This window comes from Aedes albopictus, chromosome 2 (genome assembly GCF_035046485.1).
Source record: "Aedes albopictus strain Foshan chromosome 2, AalbF5, whole genome shotgun sequence".
NCBI classification, from domain to species: Eukaryota; Metazoa; Arthropoda; class Insecta; order Diptera; family Culicidae; genus Aedes; species Aedes albopictus.
In genome coordinates this window covers 49,381,778-49,406,048 of record NC_085137.1, presented here as the reverse complement: position 1 = coordinate 49,406,048, position 24,271 = coordinate 49,381,778, and the positions used below count along the sequence as shown (strand labels likewise).

At 39.5% G+C, this 24,271-nt stretch overlaps 2 protein-coding genes across 2 annotated transcripts; both read right to left on the bottom strand.

Annotated features, from left to right (window-relative positions):
• Positions 1-24,265, bottom strand: LOC109409130 (uncharacterized). Its single transcript, XM_062849672.1, has 7 exons — positions 22,730-24,265; positions 13,466-13,558; positions 12,969-13,123; positions 12,722-12,893; positions 12,428-12,655; positions 12,169-12,361; positions 1-3,168 (listed from the first exon to the last, which is right to left on the bottom strand). The coding sequence occupies exons 1-7, from the start codon at positions 24,129-24,131 to the stop codon at positions 3,063-3,065; spliced, it is 2,349 nt and encodes a 782-aa protein (XP_062705656.1). The 5' UTR covers positions 24,132-24,265; the 3' UTR covers positions 1-3,062.
• Positions 5,980-8,708, bottom strand: LOC134288903 (uncharacterized protein K02A2.6-like). The gene has a single exon (XM_062854835.1). It carries the CDS (start codon positions 8,317-8,319, stop codon positions 6,391-6,393), a length of 1,929 nt encoding a protein of 642 aa, XP_062710819.1. The 5' UTR covers positions 8,320-8,708; the 3' UTR covers positions 5,980-6,390.
• Positions 24,266-24,271: the final 6 nt, after the last annotated feature.

Below are 24,271 nucleotides of genomic sequence, written 5' to 3'. Positions count from 1 at the left end.
TTTGAACAACAACGGCTGAATTTTATTTGTCTTCTGTACATCGCCAGTTCCATTAGTTGACTGTTGAATGATGCGTAGTGGTACTATATTTACATTACTTCCTTATAGATATACATTTCAGTAGCTTAATTCTACGTCATATCTTACGTGAATACCATTTTATCCGTTATCGTCAACGATCGGCTGCCTGGTCAGTTGAATTAGTGGAAAATTAGTTCGCATTAGGTACTCACCTGTCAGTAAGCCATCAAGCCAACCAAGCCTTCCATCCCGCGCGCAGATCCCAGACTATGGCCATTGCACCATTCTCTAGCCTTCGAAACGTCTAGAGAAGCAATGTACACGGCGTGGAAGACATTCACCATCATCGCATCGCCATCGCATCATCTGACCTCCCTAAGCCAAGCAACCACTTTGGAAGCAGAGATGCTACTTCAGATCACATATCACCCACCAGCGAAGCTTGTTCGGTCGCAGCGCAGCGCAGCACTACTTACAGCACTGTGTACATACAGATTAAAAAGGGGAATAAAAAGCAGATTTTTTGATGGTTAGTTAGAATACGGGTTAGAACTACGGCGAAAGCATTTGGGCAAGAAAGCAGGGCAGTATAGTTAAAGAGAAGAAACAAACGCTTGCTGTCTTTCATTTGGTTTTAAAATATGACTTTTAAATATATTTTCCTCTTCTGCTTCGTCTTCTTCGTTCCTACAAACTCGAGAATTTCTGTTCGTTTCTGTTGTTTTTAAGTTTGTTAGAGTAGATTTTGTGTTCTTCAATTTAGTTTCAGAAGTAAGTATTCAAATGTGAAATGTAGTTTTCTCTTTGTTCTCGAATTGGCTATTATACAAAAAAGTATAACGAATGCTACACATGGTTGCAAAAATCCTTGTTTGTTTCTACAGTTGGACTTCAAACAACACAATTCGCTGTGCTCCATTTCAAAAACTAGTTGGCAATTCCGAATAAGAACTTTTGATCAAGTCCATCTAAACATAGGATCATAAGTGCTCAATTTTGCACAAGAATGAAACACATCGGAACCGTTATCCCTTAACCGACCATGTTTCATTCCTGTGGTTTAATACCCAATTAATTCAACAAAGCTTATTTCCATGTTCTGAGAAGTGAAAGCAAGACTTTTTTGAACAGCTATAAGGTGCTTCATTTACCGTTGCACAACTCACCATAATGTTATTGTTCGAAGAAAATCTGATTCTTGGTTGCTTCGCAGATAGTTCGTAGTGTAGGAGTTACTGAGATATGGCTATGCAAAGTTAAAAAAAATCACTGTTTTTGCCCTGTCGGTAGTTTACGTTACAAAATATCCGTCGATCAGTATTAGGAGAATCCTAGATCTTCAGGATATCAGTCAGAACTCATAAAACCTTAAAGATCCTACAGTTTTCACTGTCAAATAGGTACAGCAAAAACCAACTGTTGCACAAACTATCCACGCTTCTGCACTCTAATTACAAACTGCAAATGAAGCACCATGAATTGCGCTGTTCTATTTCGCCCATGTGACAATAGGTTAGTAATAGCTCTCGTTTGTGTACGTACATTCGTCCGAACTGGCTGGTAGATTATTTTCAATAGTTAGTTTGTTACTGCGCGTTGAATGAACATCATCGGTACGATGATAGTGTGTTTGTTTTGTGATGAGTTTGACCTCGTTCCCTATTCCATCTGCATTGTTAAAAACGGGTGAGTACTTTCATTAAGATGATGAACTTTGAGGCGAATTGTAGAAAGCATTGTTTGTATGTTTGTTTGTTTGCTTGATGAAATCACTGATTTCTACTGACTCTCTTTGTTGAACTTTAACTTGTTGAATTGATGTTCTCTGAGTTTTTTGAGTTGTTTATTTTAGAATGTTTGTAGTATTTTACAAGATGTGTCTGGTTTTTTGTATTGTTTGCTCTGTGAGATGCCGGACTTCGAGTATCAGAAAACGTGTTTAATCGTCTGTTTTACGGTTTTTTTTCTTCTTAAATTGTGGATCACTTATTAATTAGTAGGATAAATCAATATGATTTAATAGGTATTAAGTGATTGTTATTTTATATGTTATACCATTCAAAAGTACTAGAAACTTGTTAAACGAGTTGTTCTTCATTAGATTGGAACCTATAAATGTACAACTAGTATCTTCAAATATTAATTCCATTAACTTGTAAAGACGGGAACATCACCAATCGAAACCCTTCTCGAGCAAAAGTCGTCGCTCCAAAAATGGCATTCTAGTTGAACAAATCTGTCCCATCCAGAATCCAAAATAGCCTAACAAAACTAAATCAACTAAGCGCCCCAGACCCTTCCCGGTTGTAAACGTTAATAATTTAGTTTAAAATTAAAGAAGAATAAGCTTTAAGCGCGCTAAAACGATTAACCTTACCATCATTTCCTAACGTCTGACGACGGCATAACACAAAACAGAAGGATCCTACTCAACGTTGTTCATTTAACATACCTAGATATGGCTTTTTGTCTTCCTAATCATCAACCTAATCATTACATTTCCTACGAAAAACTGTATAAAACCTAATTGCTAACCACATCTAAACTAAACTGGACGTAACTTGATTCCATTTTTTTTTTTCATTTCCAACAGCAACTGCGTTGTACGCTTCCGTCAATTCTTCGACATTTCCGCTTCAAATTTAAGCACATTCAAACACATTTGTTTATTTTAAGTTTTTACACGTACACGCGCACACACAAACCCCACAACTACATACAAATCCTGTTTTAAAGCTGATTCTGGACTTCCTAATTGAACAAACATTCGAATAAACGACCACTCACATACGTGACACTTTATACGTTTCAACTCTGTTTGGACTTAAACCTAAGATGCCGAATTTACTGTATACATACATAGATAAATAGACGTATCGATCCAAAGAACAAGGGGGAAAATTGTTGGAAGATGGTTACACTATTACAGATTAGAGGTTGGTATTTTTTGTTTAAGTTCTTAAGTAGAGTGTAATCCTGGGGGGCAGTTACTAGTCGTAGATATTGCTGCTTTCGGTTGCTGTTGTTGTTGCTGCTGCTGTTCAGCCGTTGTTGTTGACGTGCTTTTGCACTTGATTCAGAATGTCGTTGCACTTCTCGTACATGCTGGTGCTGTTGTTGTGGTTGATGCTGTCGCCGCCAATGTTCCTGAAATGATAAAACGAAATGATAACGTTTCCGTTAATGAAGCGACTTAAGGCACGGTGGATCAATTACATAACCATTGGCCATATAATTTACTCTTTTATTTACCCCCCTTAAACGATAACCCATTATCAGAAAGATGCTGAAGAAATCATACATTTATTGATACTCCAAATGGAAATTTTAATAATTGTTGATAATACTGCCATTTTTATTTTTGCTCCAGTTCTAACCTACATTCCAAAAGACTGAAAAGCCGGATATCGGAAACAAATGTGCAAATTATGTGCCTGATGGTTGAACGATAACTCGATGCCAGGCTCTAATCCTGGCTCGAAGCATGTATTTCAAGATCTTCTACAATTCGTTAACAACTCTTTTCTACAATTCGTAAAATTCTTCCATGAAACCTTCGACGCATTCCCCCATGCGTTTTCAAAGTAGTAACTAGGTATCAATTTATTCATTCCTGAAAATACCTGAAGGACTTTATATAAAAGCTCATGCAGGATTTTCTTCAATACATTTTTTTATATTTACCTATCGCAATGGTTCCTCCAGAAAAAAAATTGGAATTACTCCAATGATTACTCTAATGATTTTTGTTCGAATTATTTTCAAAACTTCACCAAGAATTCGTTCAAAAAATTTCACAATGGATTCTTCCAGGGTTTGATAATCTCTCTAAAAAATCTTCTGAATACACTTCAATGTATTATTCCGAGAAATTCACAAAGATTCCTTCACCAGGGAAACCCTCCAGAAAATCCATCTTAATACTTTACAGGAATTGGTTCTAGTTTCTTCTAGGAATTCTTTCAAACATTCATCAACAGATTTTACGTGAAATTTTACCGTAAATTTCTCCGCAGATTCTGCCGAAGAATAATCCAGTAATTCTTCGAAGGATTCCTCTAGTAATTTTTCCACTTGGTGATCTAGGTCATCCAAACTATTCTGGAATTCTAACCTTCAAAATCCACAAGATCTACCTTGAATCTCTTTACTTTATCGGTGTAGCTCCTCCGAAAAATCCTTCAGGAATTACTCCAAGACTTTCGCCAAGAATTCCTCGAAGAATCTTTGTAGGTATTCCTCCAAGAATTTCTGCCAATAATTCCTGGAAGAATTTATCCTGGAATTTTTCCAGAAATTCCACGATAATTCATCCAAGAATTCTATCAGAAATTCCTACAAGAATCCCTCCAGAATGTTCTCCAAGAATTCCATAAGAAATTCAAGAATTGCTCCAGATATTACTATAAAAATTCTGCCAAGAATTCCTCAAAGAATCCCTCTAGGTATTTCTTCAAGAATTCCTTATAGACTTCTGCCAAGAAATTCTCCGAGCAATCTTCCAGAAATTCTTCCAAGCATTTCTCCAAGAATTCCTCTATGCATTTTTCCAAGAAGCTCCCAAGAAATTTCTCCAGAAATTCCTCAAAGCATTTCTCCAGAAACCTGCAGGAAATCGTCCAGATTTTTTTTCCAAAAATTATTGCAGAGATTCATCCGAGATTACTTTCAGGCATTTCTACCGAAATTCCTCCAGGAATTCGTGAAGAATTTTTTCAATGAATTCCAACAGAAATTACTTCAGGAAAACCTCCAGGAATTCATCGATAATTTTTTCCAGGGACTCTTCAGGACTTTTTCAAGAATTCCTCCATTCCTCCAGAAATTATTCCATGAATGCTCCCAGGATCCTTTAGGAAACCATTAGTAATTCCTCAAAAAAATACTCCTGGGATTACTCTAAGGATTCGTCCAAGAATCCCTTCAAGGATTTCCTCTGAAATTTCTTCAAAAATTGTTAAGGAATTACGCCAAAAATTCCTCACGGAATTCATCCAGGAACTTCTTCAGGAATTCATCCAGGAACATTTTCAGGAGTTTCTTAAAAAAATCTTCTTGGAATTTCACTAAGAAGTCCCCGACGAATTTCTCAAGGAATATTTCCAAGAATTCATCCAGGAATTCCTCCAACACACATGCCTAGAACTTTTCCATAAATCCCTCCAGGAATTGCTCCAAAAATCCTACACTACCTCCCCAAATATTTCTACAGGGGTCTCTATAAGACTTCTGACAAGTTTCTCTTTAGGAATTTCGCCAGGAATATCTCCAAGGTTTTTTTTTCCATGAAATTCCTTCAAGAATTCATCCAAAAATATTTTAGAAATTCCTTCTTAAATACCTGCAAGATTCTTCAGAAAACCTTTGGAAATTTCGCAAGGAAATAATTCTGGGACAACCTTAGGGATTCTTCCGAGAATTCCTTCAGGTAATTCTCCAGGAACTGCTCCGAAGCTTCTTCCCAGAATTCCTCTTAGAATTTCTCCAGAAAAAAAACTCAAAGAATTCTGTTTAGAATTTCACTAAGAATCCTCTCAGGAATCCAAGATTTTTTTTCCAAAAAATCCTCAAGTATTTTTTCAAGAATTTCTCCAGTTATTCCTCCATAACTTCTGCTAAGAATTCCTCTAAGAATCCATCCAAGAATTCCTCCTGGATATACTCCGGGATATATTCCAGAAATACGTCCAGCAAATACTCCAGTAATTCCTTCAGGAATTCCTCCAGGAATTTCTCTATGAATTACTCTACGAACTTCTCCTGGAATTACTACCGGAATTCCTCTAGGAATTGTTTCAGAAAATACTCCAGGAACTCCTATAAGAAATATTCAAGGAATTCCTCCAGGAAATACTCCAAAAAGTCCTCCAGGAATGGCTCCCGAAATTTCTCCAGGAATTCCTCCTGGATTTCCTCCAAGAATTTCTCCAGTGTTACGTACGCGCCGGCGGAGTGGTCGAGTACATCGTTGCACATTAATTAAACGCGAACGTACATTAATAACATAAATAAAACTTTATTAAAAGAACGAACTAAAAACGTACATGCATTTGCGGGAAGCGCGCGGACTAACTACAATGGCTGATCTGTTGTTATTTACATTATGCTTTCTCGCATCTACGGGTAGCAGTCAAGCTGCTACCAGTGAGCATAGCAGTGTTGGTGGTGGTAGCGATCGGTTGACCACTAGGTTGATCCAGTGGTTCCCAACATCTCCCCTCTTTATATAGCTGGTACGGGTCGAACCTTATCGGCGGTCTTCGTTGGCGTGAAGAGCGGCGAGGCAACGAACCAGCTGTTTCGGTCTCTGCGAAGCTTGTTGCTGAGGATGATGGGAATCTGGACGTTGACGCTGACACAGAAGACGACCTACGAGTCTCCGTCGTGACTGGAGAAACCCAGACCAGGCTTGGTTGAGCTGGTGTAGCTTGCAGTGGAGTCGAGTGCTCGGATAGTGCTGCAAGCGTCGATGGCATCTGTGCCATCGGAACGGATGATGCTAGAGTTGGTAGCGAAGGTGAACGTGATGGAGAATGGCGTGCTGATTGAGCATGACTTGGCTGATGCAGATTGCAGGCTTGAAGCAGGATGTCCAAAGGCAACTGATGTTTGCCGGCCTTGGGCGGAATCGTGCTGGGCTTTGGTGTGTTGTAAGCACCTGCTCGGCAACGCAACTGGTTGATGTTTTCTGAATGACCGTGCACCTTGATGATGGTTTGTATTTTGCGCCTGATTGCAGAATTGGTCCATTGGTATCGACCCGAGATTGAACGCATCGATGAGATCTAGCCCAAGCAGGTTAAGTTGTTGCGGGACTACGTAGAATTGACCAGTGCGCTTCTCCCCCTTGATGATGATTTCGCAACAACACTGAAACTGTAGCTTCAGGGGTTTGCCCGACGCTGTTGCTGCTTGGACGGTTGCTGGAGTTGATGCAGGCTGCCCGATCTTCTGCCACGTCTGCTCGGAGATGATACTGATGTCCGACGCAGTATCGAGCTGCAGACTGACTTGCCTGCCGTTGACTTCCGTTTTCACGAACCTTCGTCGCTTCCGGATGTTCTTCACCTGCACACTTCTTATATTCGCTGGCTTCCCCGTATACCGCTTGCTGGGAGACCTGATTTTCTTGGCACTGGAGCAGTATCCGTCCTTGTGACCGGTTTGACCACATTCCTTGCACCGGTTGTTCTTGAACGGACAGTCTCTGAAGTAGTGCATGGCACCGCAGTTCCAACAAGGCGTTGTTGGACGGGCACCCTTCTGAGGACTGGATCTTGATTCTGCTGATCCCCTCTCGGAACGGTAGTTCTTCTTTCCGTCCTGCTTCTTCAGTGATTGCACTGCTGGCGACGACGACGCTGACTCGATCATCGCCGTATCGTGCTTGATGTTGAGAAGTCGTTGACACTCATCTGAAATCTGCTCCAGGGTTACGTCATCCCGCTCTTCAATGCGGCTAAGCAACCTCGTCCTGATCTCCGCATCGCTTTCCGCCTTCAGCCCACAGATGAACATAAGGCATTTGAATTGGTCCTCCGAGAGCTTCCCAAGCTCAAACTCGACACAAAGTTTGTTCACCCGACAGGCAAACATCTTGTAATCCTCGGTGGCTTGCTTCTTGACTCGCAAGCACCGATACCGTCTGCTGATCACAGACTCTGGTGTTCCGAATAAACTTTTCAGCTTACTCACCGTGTCGTCGAACCTGATTGCATTGGGACTCTTTGGGAGGATGTAGCTGGTGTACCTCTCGTGCTCCGATGGGCCTAGCTTCCGTAGCAGCAACCTGACCTTGGCTTCATCGTCGAGTCGAACGGCGTCCTTGGCGAACAAATCCTCGTAACGAACGAACCATCCGCTAAATGTAACGTTTTGGTCCGGTTCGTACCGGAACTCACGGATGTTACTCGCCAGCGAGTCGAGTATTTGCTCCGGATTCGTCGGAACACTGACCTGGATTGCCGACATCGCCGCCCGGAATACGTCCAACTGCTGGGTGAGGAACGCCTGCTGCTGCTGAAATTGCAGATTGATTTGCTGTTGCATCTGCTGAAGAAGTTGCAGCGTCACCGGATCGACCGACGAAACATTTTGCTGTTGCTGCTGTGGTACGTATGAACCAGCTTGTGAACCACTGGTCTGCAGGAACGGAGGAGGGTTGATGACTGGAACCGACGGTTGTTGCTGTGGCTGAAATGACACTCCCGGCTGGTGATTTGGAACTGCTGGATGATGCTGCAGTCCATTCGCCGGCGGCACTGATCCTGGCCGGTCACCTCCGGGTGGGGAAAACATTCCGTCTTCCGAGATCCTCCTCCTCTTCCGTGAAGGAAACACTTTCACTCACTCGCGCGAAAATGTTCTCAAAAATTCACTTTTTCCTCGTCGCCACTGTTACGTACGCGCCGGCGGGGTGGTCGAGTACATCGTTGCACATTAATTAAACGCGAACGTACATTAATAACATAAATAAAACTTTATTAAAAGAACGAACTAAAAACGTACATGCATTTGCGGGAAGCGCGCGGACTAACTACAATGGCTGATCTGTTGTTATTTACATTATGCTTTCTCGCATCTACGGGTAGCAGTCAAGCTGCTACCAGTGAGCATAGCAGTGTTGGTGGTGGTAGCGATCGGTTGACCACTAGGTTGATCCAGTGGTTCCCAACATCCAGGAAGTACACCATGAATCACTCCAGAAAATAAAAATTAAAAAAATAACTTCGAAAATTCCTCCAGGAGGTTCTCTAGGATTTTCTCCAGAAATTTCTTCAAGAAATTCTTGAAGAAATTCCTGGAAGAATTCTTGCAGTAACTCTTTGAGGAATTCCTGAAAGAAATTTTCAAGGAATTCTTGGAAAAATTTCTGGATCCTTGGTGGAAATCTTGAAAAAAAGTCTTGAAGGTATTCCTGAAGTAATTCATTGAAGGGAATTCTGGAAGGAACTCTGGAAGGAATTCTGGATTGTCGGAGGAATTCTTGTGGAAAGTCTTGGAATTCTTGGATTATTTCCTGAAGAAAATCTTGAAGGAATTCCTGGGGGATTCCTGTGGGCATTTCTGGAGGGATTACTGAAGAATTGATGAAGGTATTTTTTGAAAAAAAAACCTGGTTTTCCTAGAGTGATTCATAAAGAAATCCCTGGTCAAATGCCTGGGGGGACTCTCCGAGGAATTTATGACAGAATAAATGCAGCAGGTCTTGGAGAAATTCTTATCGGAATTCCTATCGGAATTCTTGAAAGGATTTCTGTAGGGATTTCTGATGGGATTCTTGGAGGAATTCTTAACAGAATTCTTGGAATAACTCCTGATGGAATTCTAGGAGAAATACGGGGAAGAAGTCTCGGAGCAATTCCAGTTTACCTGACGGAATTTCTGGAGTTGTCCCAGGAGTGTTTTCTTGAGGAATTTCTGGAGGTTTCCTGAATAATCTTGGAGGTATTCATGAAAGAAATTCTAGAAAATTTTTTTGGACAAATTCTAGAAGGAATTTCATGAAAAATCCTTGAAAGTATTTGTGGAGAAAGTCCTGGAGAGATTGTTGGCAGAAGTTATAGAGGGACCCCTGGAGAAATTCTTGGGGATTTTCCTGTAGGATTTTTTGAAGGAATTCCTGGAGGGATTCTTGGAAAAATTCTAGGTATATGTCTTGGAGGAATTCCTGGATAAATTCTTGGAGAAACTCCTTGGGGGGAGAATTATTGGGGGAATTTCTAAAGATATTATAAGAGGGATTCCTGGAGGACTTCCTAGTGGAATTCCAAAGGAATTTATTAAGAAACTCCTTAAAGAGTTTCTGGAGGAATTCCTGGAATAATTCCTGAAGGAGTTCCTTTAGTAATATTGAGAGGATTTTTTGGCGTAATCCCTTAAGATTTTTTGGAGGAATTTTTGAGGAAATCCCTGAAAGTATTTCGAACGAATCCTTAGAGTAATCCCAGGAGTATTTTCTTGAGGAATTACCAAAGGTTTCCTGAAGGACCCTGGGGTTATTCATAGAATAATTTCTGGAAGAATTCTTGAAAAAAATCCTGAAAAAACCCTGGAGGAATTCCTGGAAGAAATCTTCGATGAATTCCTGAAGAAGTTCTGGAGGATTTGCTGAAGTAATTTCTGTTGGAATTACTTGAAAAAATTCTTCACGAATTCCTGGAGGAATTTCGGGAGAAATGCCTGAAAGTAATCCCGGATGAATCTCTGCTATATTTTTTGGAAAAAATTCTGGACAATTTCCTGCAGGTTTCTGGAGAAATGCTTTGACGAATTTCTGGAGATATTTCTTGAAAACTTCTTGGAAAAATTCACAGAGGAATTCTTGTAAAATTTCTGCAGAACGCTTGCAAGAATTCCTGGAGGAATGCTTGGATAATTTTTTGGCATAAGTCTATGAGGAATTCCTGGAGAAATACCTAGAGGGATTATTTGAGGAATTCTTGGCAGAATTTTTATAGTAAACTAGAGCGATTCTTGAATTTATGGTGGAATTCTTGAAGGAATTCTAGGAAAAATTTTTGGAGGGATTCTTGCAGGAATCTGATAGAGTTCTTGGTGGAGCTCTAGGATGAATTATCGTGGAATATCTTGATGATTTCTTCTAGGAATTATTGGCAGAAATTCTTGGAGGAATACCTAGAAAGATTCTTCGAATTCTTGGCGAAGGTCTTTGAGGAATTATTGAAAGGATTTTTTGGAGGAGCTACACCGATAAAGTAAAAAGATTCAAGAGTAGAGCTTGTGGATCTTGAAAGTTTGAATTCCAGAATAGTTTACCTAGATCACTAAGTGGATGTTGCTAAGCTATCAGAATTGGCTCTAAGAGTAGCGTAGATTATGTTCCGCGAGCATTTGCTACAATAAAATACCCTTAGATTTACAAATATTGAGACCCATACTTCAGAATACATTGGGTCCATTTGTATGCCAGTGGACACCCAAATAGCAACACATAGAGATACTCGTAATATTATGAGGTGCAACAGACACAATCGTGAAAGAATTATGCCGATAGAGTAAACAGAAACAAAAGTAGAGCCTGTAGACCTTGAAGGTCCTTATTCCAGAATAGTTTGGAAAGCCTGGAATATCCCATGAATGTACCATTAGCATTATAGTTGTGCAATGAGGCTCCATCAGCAGTATAGTCTACATTCTACGAATATTTTTCTACAATTTAAGCATGATACAGGATATAGATTTCGTACCCCAAACTTCAAAGTGTTTTGGAGGCGATTTGTATATCACTGGACATTCCACAACATTGAATTGCTCGTAACATAGCAAGGTCTAATGGACATCAACGTGACTATATTTCTTGAACAGAGTGAACACAAATGATGGTAGATGTTGTAGACCATAAAAAATAAATTCCAGAGTAGTTTGGATGATCTAGATCACCCAATTCATGTACCATAAAGTTTCTAGAAGTGCTTTGAGGCTTTCTGAGTAGCGTAGACTATGATCTGTAATGATTCATCGTGTATCAAATTTGGCTTAGAATGTTGGATTTGTGACGCAAACTTCGGAGTACTTTGGAGGCCTTAGAATAGCTCTTGGATCAAAACTTCAACAGACTATGATGGGTAGTATTACATTGCATGTCAAGGATCAGTAAAAACTATTGTTGATAAGCAAAACGATGTAATTTGAGCAAAAACATGTAGAATTCATAAAAAAAAAAAAATACAAAAAAAGGCACGTAGTTTCGGCTACCAGCAAAACGGCGGAGGTACCATGCATTTGTTAGCATAACTATTCCCCTTGACTATAAAAAAAAAAAACTCCGGGGTAACAAAGAGGATATCGCATTTCTGCCAAAAGTAGATCGTCCCGGGTGTTTACAGGTTAAATGAAGAAGATTCTGTCATATTTGTTTAGTTTGTACGATAAATAAATAAAACATTTGATATCTAACAAATATTTATGAAACCCTCAAGCAATTTATCTTAGAGAGACATGTTGAGAAACTAAATTTTATTTGGATTTTTAGAAAACCAGGTACAGAAAATTCTACAATTAAATTTTTGACCTGAAAAGTTTGGGAACCCCTGCCCTATATAAAAAAGACAAAAATGACAGTTGCTTCATCCTCATTCACGCTAGAACTGGTTCATCATATTGGCAGATTTTATAAGTACTCACCTATTCGTAACCTTCGTCAGCATATTCTGTGTCATGATGACCGCATTCTCCAGCTCCTTGATCATGAGTGAGTTATTCCGTCCACTTCCTCCGCCGGACTCGTCGTTCGATTTTAACCGCTGATGCAGCTGAATCACCGAGGTCGTCGTTTGTACCAGCTGGTTGATGATGTTGGAGCACAGTTGGTTGGTTACTACGAAAAAAAAAATCAAATAAAGACTCATTGTTGCATAATAAAAAGGCGACAGTGATATCTTACGATCGGCGTTATCCAGATCACCATCCTTGATCATCGTCTCCATCTCCATGTTGGTGGTGGGGGCCTTCTTCGCGTTCAAGCTGGCATTCACGTTCGCTATCCGTTTGTGCTCCAGAGCGATACTTCGCGGCCGTGGTGGTACCGCCGGTTTCTGCGGCACCGTACTCACCGTGCTGGTGGGCGATTCCTCCGAGCTGGATTCATCCTGGGCTGCGGATGCTATGTTGACTGGAATGGAGGAGAGAGTGGTTCAAGAATTTGGGATTCGATTTCAAGTATTGATCGAGTCATTACCACTACTGTAAGCACTCTGAAGACCTTTCCGTCGGTTGATGATTCCGGCTGCGCTGCGGGGATTAATGTACTTGCCGTTGTTGCCATTGTTGGTACCGTTGACCTTGTTCTGTGAACTGATGGTGGGTTTCATCAGGCCACCCCGGGTTGGCGGTTCAGGTTCCGAGTCGCTCTGTGAAATGGTTATAAAATTATTTCAGGATTATTAAAAATGGGTTGGAACTTTACAACAACTGCAGGTACTTACCGCTTGATTAAGCATCCCAACGGACACACTACGTACTCCCATTCCCGAAGAAAGTGAAGCACCACCTTTCCCAACCGAGGACGTACTCCGTTTCGGGGCGTTTCGCTGTTGAACCGATCCTCGACTGCTAGGCACTGGTTTGTAATTGTTGTTAGCTATTCGAATAAATAAGTCGAGATGTTAGTAATAAGTTAACAAATTTTAACCAAGAAAAAACGACCCCTGCCTACTTTGCAAAGTTAAGCCAAAAAAAACAAAAGCTAACCGGGATTAGAGTTAATCAATCACTCAAAACAAAGGCATTTCTGTCAAAGAGAAGTGTGTAACTTGCAATCTGTAGCGACTGATTCTGATTCGATGTTCGTTGACTCGAAAGCAACCTTAAACTTAAACCAGCAGGCACGTGGGGTTCTTACAAACTAAATGTGACCTTTGAGAAACTTAAAACTATAGAAATAAAACTAGGTATATAATTAATATCGTTGATAATGTTTTACCTTTTCCCATACTCAAATCACTAAGCGAGCAAGCACGTCTAATCGATGACTCATCACTATCTTGCGCAGAGATTAAGCTTCGGGGATTACCGCCTACGAACGCCGGAAAGTAAAAAAGAAGACGAAGAGAAAAGGATTTTTTTTTTCGGTTTTGTGGACCATTGGAACAAGGATCAATAAGTTTTGTGTTTTCGTTGGGTTCATTCAATATTTTTTTTGTCATTTGATTCGATTTTGGAAGAAAAGAGAATTTGACTATGATAGTTAGAGGTTGTTATCACAATTAGATTCAGTGTCAATTGAAATTATGAATTTGTAAGAAACATGTTTAGTTACAGGCAGCTACGAAAAAAAATTTGAGAGCTCTACGAAGATGCTAAATTTAAGAGGAATAGATGTAATGCTTACGATAACAGGTTCAACTACAAAGAATACAAGTTTGAAATTATAGAACCCGAGGGCAAATCTAAACTGTATCAATAACTACGAGAATCGTTGACGCTGGGATTATTACGAATGACTGATACTAAGCATTCCAATTATACAGCAGAGAGGATGGAGAAATGCAAGTTAATAAACGATACTGTTGTGGATTATGGCAATTAAAGCGATGTAGAGGTAATGTGATTTTTTTACTCATTGCCGACGAAACACTCAGCGTAGCTACTCCCAGAATGGATTACTTATCTGTTCTGTTGAGTGCGATGATTTTGGTCCCTTATTTCTAGATGAAAATGTGAAAACTACTTGAAAAAACCCAGATTAATCCACCTAGTGGTGATAGTGCCTTTCTCGTCGAATATGTACTCATAAACTTTTCTTCGACGTTAGCCAAAATGTTCCTGAATCCTGAAAACACTTTACACTAGCAACAATTTTAACAAAGAACTTATTGATGATACATATTCCGATGTTATGTTCAACAACAAAAGAGAGCAGAAAAAGATCAGACCTCTCAGTTGACTGCTTGTCCACCTTAACCCTAGTCGTGTATTGGGGTCATTGTGACCCCATTCCATCCACTACGGCAGCGGGGTGAGCGTCAGCTAATGCTTGAAGAAGGTTAACTTTATTCACAATCACAGATCAAGTTGTGATCTTCACCAATGTTTATTTCAGCACACTTTAGGCTATATTTTATTATCATTGGTAACACGATTCATGTAAAATTTGACCTTCCTACGAGGAAAATGCAGAAAATGTATATTTTCCATTCAAATTTCAATCGTAATGAGAAGAGTGAGGGCTCAACCAGCCGCACCCAAATTGTGAGCAGTAATTTTAGAAGCATAAGGAGATTGGAGATTAAAAAACTGTATAAGGTTGATGCGATTAAATTATATTTTTATATAAAACGTTGATCCATCCTACTATACATTTACACCGCAGGAATCTGAAATGGTGTGATTTGAAGAGATCGCTTTGGTCACGATTTCGTTCTCTCGCATATATGAAGACTTTGATCATTTCTTCATTTATAATCTTACCCAACGTTTACATGCTATCAAAAAAGCCACAATTTCATTTATCGCTTTGACATTTATTTTGTTAACCTCTATAATTCCGCTATTTGATGTGCAGCTTGCATGGGTTTGGTTAAATTTTACGTTTGACTACTTCCGGCGGGACACCTGGAACTGATTCCGGTTGTCTCAAATATGGTCTTAGACTATGTTTTTGTCAACTGTTCATCACGTGACCTGAAAAGCCGGAAAATGATGTGATTTGAGGCTATTTTCTTGCTAACCGTTCGGCAAATTTTTGAAAATGCCGCGATTTTATGTATCGCATGCATGGTTTTGGTTCACTTCTATCAAATCACACCCGCAACCGATTCCAAACTACTGTGGCCTGAGACTATTTTCTTGTTGACCGTTCATCAGATTATCAAAAACGCCGCTATGGTTAAGTTCCTTTCTATATTTTACCACTTCCGACGCGTTACTCGTTTTGTCCCCAGTTCTGTAACACTACCGGTTCTCCCAAACATGGTCTGAGATTATTTGTTGGTTAACCGTTTATCTTGTTACTGAATAAGTCATCGATATGTCGCATGTATTGGTTCTCTTTTCCATTTGATCATTTCTGGCGGGACACCCGTAATCAGTTCCGTAACACACTGATAGGGCTTGCGTCTATTTTCTTGCAACTGTTCATCATGTTACCTAAAAAGCCGTGATTTGAGGTATCGCATGCATGGGTTTGGTGTCACTTCCGGTCCGGAACCGGTTGCGAAACACTACCGATAGTCTCTTAAATAGTCTGAGCCTATTTGCTTGCTAAAGTTTATTAGGTTATCAAAAAAGCCATGGGTTTGGTTCAATTTTATATTTAGCCGCTTTCGGAGGGAACTAGTTTTGGCACTACTGACAGTCCATAATGTGGTCTTAGCCTACTTCCTCAATAACCGGTCATCAAGTTGTCGAAAAAGCCGTGATTTGATTTGCCACATGCAAGAGTTTCGTCAACTTTTATATACGGCCACTTCCGGCGGAACACCCGGAACCGGTTCTGAAACACTACCGGTTCATATAAGGTCTGAGACTGTTTTCTTGCTAACTGCTCATCAGGTTATCGAAAATGCTGTAGTTTGATGTGCCGCATGCATGGGTTTGGATCACTTTTATATATGACCACTTCCAGCGGGACATCCGGAACCGGTTCCGATACACTGCCGGTTCAGATATGGTCTGAGTCTTTTTTTATGCCAACATTTCATTGGGTTATCAAAAAAGTCGCGCTTTGATATATTGCATGCATGGATTTGGTTCACTTTTATATTTGGCCACTTCCTGCGGGACTCCCGGAACCGGTTCCGGAATACTACCGGTTCAGATATGGTCTGAGACTGTTTTCTTGCTGACTGTTCATCAGGTTATCCAAAATGCCACAATTTGATGTATCGCTTGCATGGATTTGGTTCACTTTTAAATTTGACCACTTCCTGCGGGACTCCCAGAACCGGTTCCGGAACACTACCGGTTCAGATATGGTCTGAGACTATTTTCTTGCTGATTGTTCAGCAGGTTATCCAGAATGCTGCAATTTGATGTGTCGCATGGTTCAGATATGGTCTGAGACTGTTTTCTTGCTGTTCATCAGGTTATCCAAAATGCCGCAATTAGATGTATCGCATGCATGGATTTGGTTCACTTTTAAATTTGGTCACTTCCGGCGGGACTCTCGGAACCGGTTCCGGAATACTACCGGTTCAGATATGGTCTGTGACTGTTTTTTTGCTGACTGTTCATCAGGTTATCCAAAATGCCGCAGTTTGATGTGTCGCATGTATGTGTTTGTTACATTTTTATGTATGGCCCCTTCCAAGGGTACTGGTCCGGAACACGTAAATGGCCATAACTCCGGAACGGCTGGACCGATCCGAACCATTTTCAATAGGAAACAATGGGACCAGATTCCGCGTCGAATGAACCATCGGTCATTAAAATCGGTTGAGGTTTACTGCCAAAAAGTGATGTGAGTTTATTTGTACACACACATACACACACACACATACACACACACAGACATCACCTCAATTCGTCGAGCTGAGTTGATTGGTATGTGTGACTTGACCCTCCGAGCCTTCTATCAAAAAGTCGTTTTTGGAGTGAACATAATATTATAGCCTTTCCAGTACACTTAGTGTACGAGAAAGGCAAAAAGGTGGAAAATCTGTTATCCGGAGACGATTTTGCTTCACCTGAAAGAATCCTGGAAATCTTATAGAACTCCGGAGTAGGCATACAGAAAAACTTGTAATTAATTAGAAGGCACAGAATGTTGCTAAATGACAAATTTAGAGATGAATTTGTGAAAAAAAACGCGTTCTGATGGGATTCAAACCCACAACTACGTATTCGCTAAACCGGCGCTTTAACCAACTAAGCCACACCGTGAACATTCCTTTTTTCACAAACCATCTCTCTTTTGGCTTAGATGCCAATCCACAACATACCCGCATTTGCGCCCACTAATCACAATCGAAAGCGAATTTTTTATATGGAGCCGAGACTTACTCTCGCACTCCGCATACCTAGCCACCAAGCAGTCTGTTTGGTGGTGTCTAATTTGGTGTGCATCGAGAGCTCAGCGACTATGCCTTCTTCAGAAATTCTTCCAAAGTTTCATTCAGAAGTTTCTTCATTGATTATTTTAGGAATTTCGCTTGAGATTCCTTCTATAATTCCTAATGAGATTCCAAGGCCGAGGTAATCTGCTACGGATTCCTCCAGAAATTCTTTCAAGAATTCGGTATTAAACTCTTACAAGTTTTTTTTTAAGAAACTCCTCCGTCGGTTTTTTTTTAATTCTTCCAGGAATTCTTTAGGAAATTTCTCCAAGGCTTCCTTCAAATGTTACCTCATGTTTTCGTGGAGATTTTTTAGATAGTTTTCTATGGGATCCTTTTAAAACTTTTCTAGAGCATCGTATATTTTTTTTTTCGAAAATTTTATCAAAAATTTTCAGATTTTTGTAAAAAGATTCCTAAAGAAATTCTTTCAAAGATTCTTTTATAAATTCTTCTAGTAGTTTATTCAGAAAATTTTCTAGAAATTTGATCAGGTACTTCATTACCAGCGATCCATGGAACTGAAATCAATGTCGAAATTTTTACCGAGAAATGCCAATGTAAGCTTTTTACAATATAAATTTATTCATCAAGTACACCAAAGACTTTTTCAGAAATAGATCTTGGAATACTCTTGAAAATTTGCGCACGAATGTGTCCAGAAATTTTTTCATGGATTCATCCAGAAAATCCTACAGGAAGTCTTCCAGAGATTCATGCATTATACTTTCAGTGATTAAGTCAGGAAATCCTTCAGAGATAAACGTTTTTGATAAAGTTGCTGAAGGGATACCTGGGGAACCGTCTGTTAAGATACCAAGAAAAAAAAATTAAAAATAATTTTCTTAGGGAATTTCTATAAAAATGTCTAGGATATATTTCTGAATTATTTTATTTTAGGAATCGGTGGATAAATTCTTGGAGTTATCACTAGAGAAAATTTTGGATAAACCTCTAGGAGAATACATGAAGGAATGTCCAGGGGAAATCCTATAGGAATTCTTTAGAGAACCGCTGGAGAAATAAAAAAAATAAAGGGATATTTGAAAGAAAACCTGGAAGAACTGGAGAACACTGCAGTTATTCGTAGAAAAAAAAAGCATAAATTTCTTGAAAATACTATGAAGTAATTTCTGGAGGAATTGTGGAGAGAATTCTTGAAAAAAAAATATAAAAATTCCTGACGGAAGATCTGACTTATTCCAAAGTAATCCGTGGAGGATTACTTGGAGGAACTACTGGAGAAACTCCGGGAGGAAATGCCACATTAATCTTTTGAAAATTTTCTAGAGGAATTTTTAAATAAATGCACGAACTAAATAAGACATGTCTAATGGAGCCTGTGGTGGAAATTCACACAATAATTTCTGAAAAAAAAAAATTTTCTAAAAGAAAAAGGAAACCCGTGGAGACATTTTTGAATGAACCTTTGAATCTTTGAAAAAAAAAATGTCTTCGGGAATTGCATATTTTGAAGTAACCTTTGAAGGAATTCTTGGCGAAACCGCTGGAGAAATTTCTAGAACATTTTTTTGAGAAATTTTAAGTAGAATTTCTGGAGAACACTCTGACAATATTTCTGGAGGAATTTCTTTAGAAATTGTTGGAGAAATGAATGAAGGAATACAGGAATGAATTTTCTAAAAAATCCGTACGGAATCCCAGGAAGAATTTCTGAGGAAACTCATGCACCAATTTCAAGATCCACCTTTTGTGAAATTTCTTGCCAAACTTCTGAATCTGAGTGCCTCCCTCCTAGAATCCATTAAGTTGACCATCTTGCACTTTTTTTTGAGATTCTTCCCGTGTTTCTCCAGAGATTCATAAAAAAAAATCTACTAGAGAATTCTTTTGCAATTCTTTCAGAGATTCTTCCAGAAATTGATCCAATACGTCATTCAGTTGTTTTCCAAGAAGTCATTTAAAGATTCCAGGGATTATGCTATGGAATGATTCGGGAATCGTTTCAAAGCACTAGAAATCTCTAACAGAGTCTCTAAAGGAATTCTTGGAAAAAATTCTGGAAAAGCTGAATGTGGAATCATTACAAGAACCCATGGAAGAGTTTTTGGTAGAATATTTGGATAAATTCTTGAAAAATTATTTGAAAAAAATCCTGGAGTGTAGATTTTTTGAAAAATTTAAAAGAAACTGTAGAGGAATTCATGAAAGAATCTCTAGAGGAAATCTACTTGGAAAAACTTAAAAATCAGAAGACACAGAATGTTGATTAATTGACAAATTTAAAAATGAAATTTTGAAAAAAAAAAAAAAGGAATTCTTGTGGGATTCGAGCTGACGACTTCGTATTCGCAAGACCGGCACTTTAACCAACCAAGCCACAGAACAGGTGAATCCAGAAGAGATTACGAATTCCAGGCCGTAAAAAAATGACTTTTTTCAGCCAAATTTCTGAATCTTACCATTTTTCTCAAAATTTATGCCAAAAATTCCAATAAAAACCTCTATTAAGAGCTGTTTACATCCTAAATCACAAAACAACTCTATTTCAATTTATCCACTTTAATATTTTCCATGAAACTACAGTAATTTCACTGATAAGTTCTCTAAAGTATGATTCTTGAATTATGTGAAAAAAATACACAGGAAAGTTTCCCAAAGAAGTCATACGTTTTTTATGAATCCTCTTGACGTCGTTTTATATTTTTTGAAGAATTCGACCAGGTTGATTTCAGAGTTCTTTCAGTATGTCCTCCTGAAATTCCCATAGGAATTCTACCGCAATACACGTGTGTACACCAGAAATGTAATTTTGAAATTTGACTGAAATTTATTTCAAGAATTCTAAAAAATTTACTCCAGCATTTTCTTCAATGGAGTTAGATATTTAGGTACAAAATTGATGGAAAAAAGGAGTAAGCGACATTTTGGTCGATGTTGGTTACGGCATTTTCAAAAAAGTATACTTTCGAATTTCAAACTTTCCATTAGTATAATTCTGAGAAAACCTAATTAATTTTGAAATTTCATATTTTAGGGTTAAAAACTTACCCAGGCTTGTTTTAGATATGCACAATGAATTGTTCCGTGAGTTTAATCAGAACCTCGAACGGAAATATTGTAATAACCAGGGTTCCTGATTTCCAGTTTTCATCTTCTTCCATATTCGAATACAGTCAGCAGCGAACGGTTGTCGCTTTAGGTTGTGTGTTTGTTTGTCAGCGACGACGGCAAACACCGGCGAACGGTGGGAAGCCACACATGGAATTTAAACATTCGTCCACAATCGCATCGCAAGCGATCGAGCGGTGATGCGATTCGTGAGTGATATTGCGCGTACGAATGTTTGAAGTTTTTAAAATATGCTTATTGATTTCTTTGCTAGTCTAGCATTTCAAAAACAATACACTAAAAATGTATGCATTACATGCAGAAATTCTCTTCTAGTTATGATAATAGCCGCTTCGATCGCTCACCAGCATTCGTCACCATTCACCATTCATTCATTCGCTTGCGATCCAAACTGCGACGATCGGCAACGAATATTCATGTCAAGCAGCTTGCCCTTCGCTTCCCACTGATGATGGGGTTGCGTGTTTGATCGCAACAATCCGTTTGCTGCATCTTTCTCGATTCGCTTCAGCAAAGAGGAGTGAATATGAATGGAGTGAGGCGAATATACCGATCCTTGGTAATAACAAGCATCTAAAATTTATTTATGGATACAGTAAGGACCCGATTTTGTCAGCCCCATTTTGTGACAAACTTTTTGCTCTCGTTATTTGATCGCCAAACTTTAACCAATTAGTTCATGTTTATCAGCAAACTACAGCTTAAATATAGAACACAGAGAAATGAAAAGTTTGAAAAACTGTTCTGGTTTTTTATGAGCGCAAAAAATATGTTCTGAAAGGGGGCTGACAAAATCGGGCCACTAATATATTGTCAGAATATGCCACAAACTTTTTTATATTAATACCGTGGTGCCTAAATTTCGTGCGGGTCAAAATTTCGCTAATTCATAACATCTAGAGATCATAACTATAGAAATATCCAAATTTATTGATGCACAATTAGTTATATAATTATATAATTATGGATCCGCACGAAATTAGGGCACTCCACGGTACTTCTCACCAGAAACAGTTTCAGTTACTTCTGGACCCACCAGAAATAATTAAATTTATTTTTACAATAAAAATTAAGAAGTGTCTACATAAGTTTCGACTGTGAGTTCTTCCTTCGAAAGAGGAGTAAAACCGTTGGTCACGAGATAATCTAGCTCCGGGCTAAAAATCTCGTAAAAATTTAAAAAATGAAATTCTGCTTGAAATTCCAACCTTAAAATGTCCAAATCGCATCCAGTTATTTGATAACTATTAATAAACTCTCAATTTCTATTTAAGCTTTCGACACTAAGGTAGCCAGCAAGTTTCAGACGAAAAAGGCCTGCCTGTTCAAAGATAAGCACAAGTATTGGAATTTGCTCGTCCTTATAAATATTACCCTACATTTTATTTATTGTACATATCTTTTGCAAAAATGAGTCATGCCTTCAAAACATTTAAAATATTTGTGTTAACTTAACTATTAAATGAACTTTAATGTATCATCTAAACAAGATGAACTAGCTTAGTATTAAAAATCTCGTTAGCACAGAAAAAAAGAAAAAAAAAGAATGCGTGAGCAAAAATACTGGACAAAATTTGAAGAAATTGTTGATGGTGATACTATCGAAAAACTCAGCAATATCTCCAAAATGTTGAATTTCCAGGAAAAAACAAAGACTATTTGTGGATTTTTTAAGTAGAAAATCGGTTGAAAATTCATAAGAGTTCATTCACAAACGGAATAATGTGAATACTAAAAAGAAAAATACTATCATAAATCTTGTAAACACAATATTAGATAAAGCACAAAATCACATTACCTACTACAATAACAGTGACGGTCTTTGAGATCAAAAACAAAACTACGACAACATCTAAAAAAGCATGTCTACCGAAATTGTCTGCCATTGGAACATAAAAAGCAACATAGAGGTAATGTATAAGCGCATTTCTAAATTGAACAGATTTCCATGCAACATTTTTTTAAACAGCGCTCCATTTTTACCCAAATTATTCCTTTTAACCAATATAATACAACACATAATGCATACAACATCAAAGAAACATTCCACCGAACAAGAAAATAATAATCTGTACAGTGAATTTACATCACTCTCACACCTTCACCGTCCACGTATCCCAGCGAGTGCTCGTCCTTCTCCGACAGTTCCTCTTCGTCCTTCTGCTTGAACACGTCCTCGAAATCGAACGCCTGAAACTTGGCCCCCTCCAGCACATCCGGCAAACTAAAGTTCCGCTTCATCCCGGCTCGCACTGCCATGTGCCAACTTTTCTCGTTTTCCAACTCCTCTTGGGCGTTCTTCGCCAGCTTGTCGAAGTTCTCCGTCAAGCTTTTCACGTATCCTTTCTGGCGCGAGTCGCACTCGAACGGCTTCATGCGGGTTTCCTTGGCGAGCCGTTCCTGTTCTAGCTTGCGCTCTTCCATTTCTACCAGTTTGTTGATGATGTCGATTTTTTTCTCGATGTCCAGGAATTTGTTGTATTCGGCGGACGAGATTAGGTTGAAGTCGATCAGCTTCTCTAGTTCGGTTTTGCCCTTTTCCGGAGGATCTTTACTTCCTTTGGGTTGTTGCACCGGAAGGTGGTGGATTTCGTCCAGTGAGTCTACAGAATGCGCCATGCGCATATCCGGTTTGGACAGCAATTCCAAGCTATCCATGTTATCATCTTCGCAGACTCCCTTTTCTGCGACGTAAATCTCGAACGACTTCTCCTCATTGGTATCTCTGCTCTTGCTTCGAGAGCATCCCGGTACGCCGAAATCCTTGGGCATGTAGTCTTTGTTCACAAAGTCCCGCAGCTTGTTGTCTTCGAACCCCGACGAAGCCGACATTTGTCCGATGATCGTGTTGAACTTTTCCTTGGAGCGTACCCTCCCACGACCCTTCATACTAGCAGACCTTCGATGTGCTACCGGAGGCTTGTGCGGAACGTAGTCCATCTCCAAGGTGCCTCCGAACTGGTAGCGATCCGATTGCTGACGTTCCTGTTCGAACCGCTGCAAGTTCTGCTCGAACTTTTTCGAGTTTCTAGCTATCCGTCGACCACCCATTTCGATTTCAAAACTACAAGATTTCTTCATCACGTATACGGATGATTCTATTCCGAAAATGTCCGACCGGCTTACCTGATTTGTTGCGTTCACCGTTTTGCGGACGAACAGTTCGTTGCCTTCATTGCAGTTGTACAACGGGTTGGAGTTCATCTGCTTTCGTTGGTTGGCGAAATCTTTGCTGAGGCTTTTCACAGTGGCTCCCCCGTATTGGGCGGCTTTCGATGTCAACGAAGGTATGAAGTCTTCTTCCGGGGATTGTTCGGCGATGGTCGCGGCTGCCATGGCCGAACTTGATATGAAGCGAGGATAGCTGATCGAGGTGGGCATACCGGGAGCGCCTTGGCGTTTGTGCTGCGGTGATCGCGACTCGGCGATCCGTCGACTGGCTTCGTAGTGTTCGAGTGCGTAAGTGTCGTGGCAGGTTTGATTAAAGTAATTTCCCTGCATGTAGTAATCAAAGCCACTGCCAGCGTTTGGACTCGATCCGTATGATTTGGAGTTACATCCTGCATCCAGCTTGGAGTCGTAGTTACTGCTGTAGTGGCGATCGCGTTTGATCTTTTCGAAGAGTACTTCCAGGGGTGCAG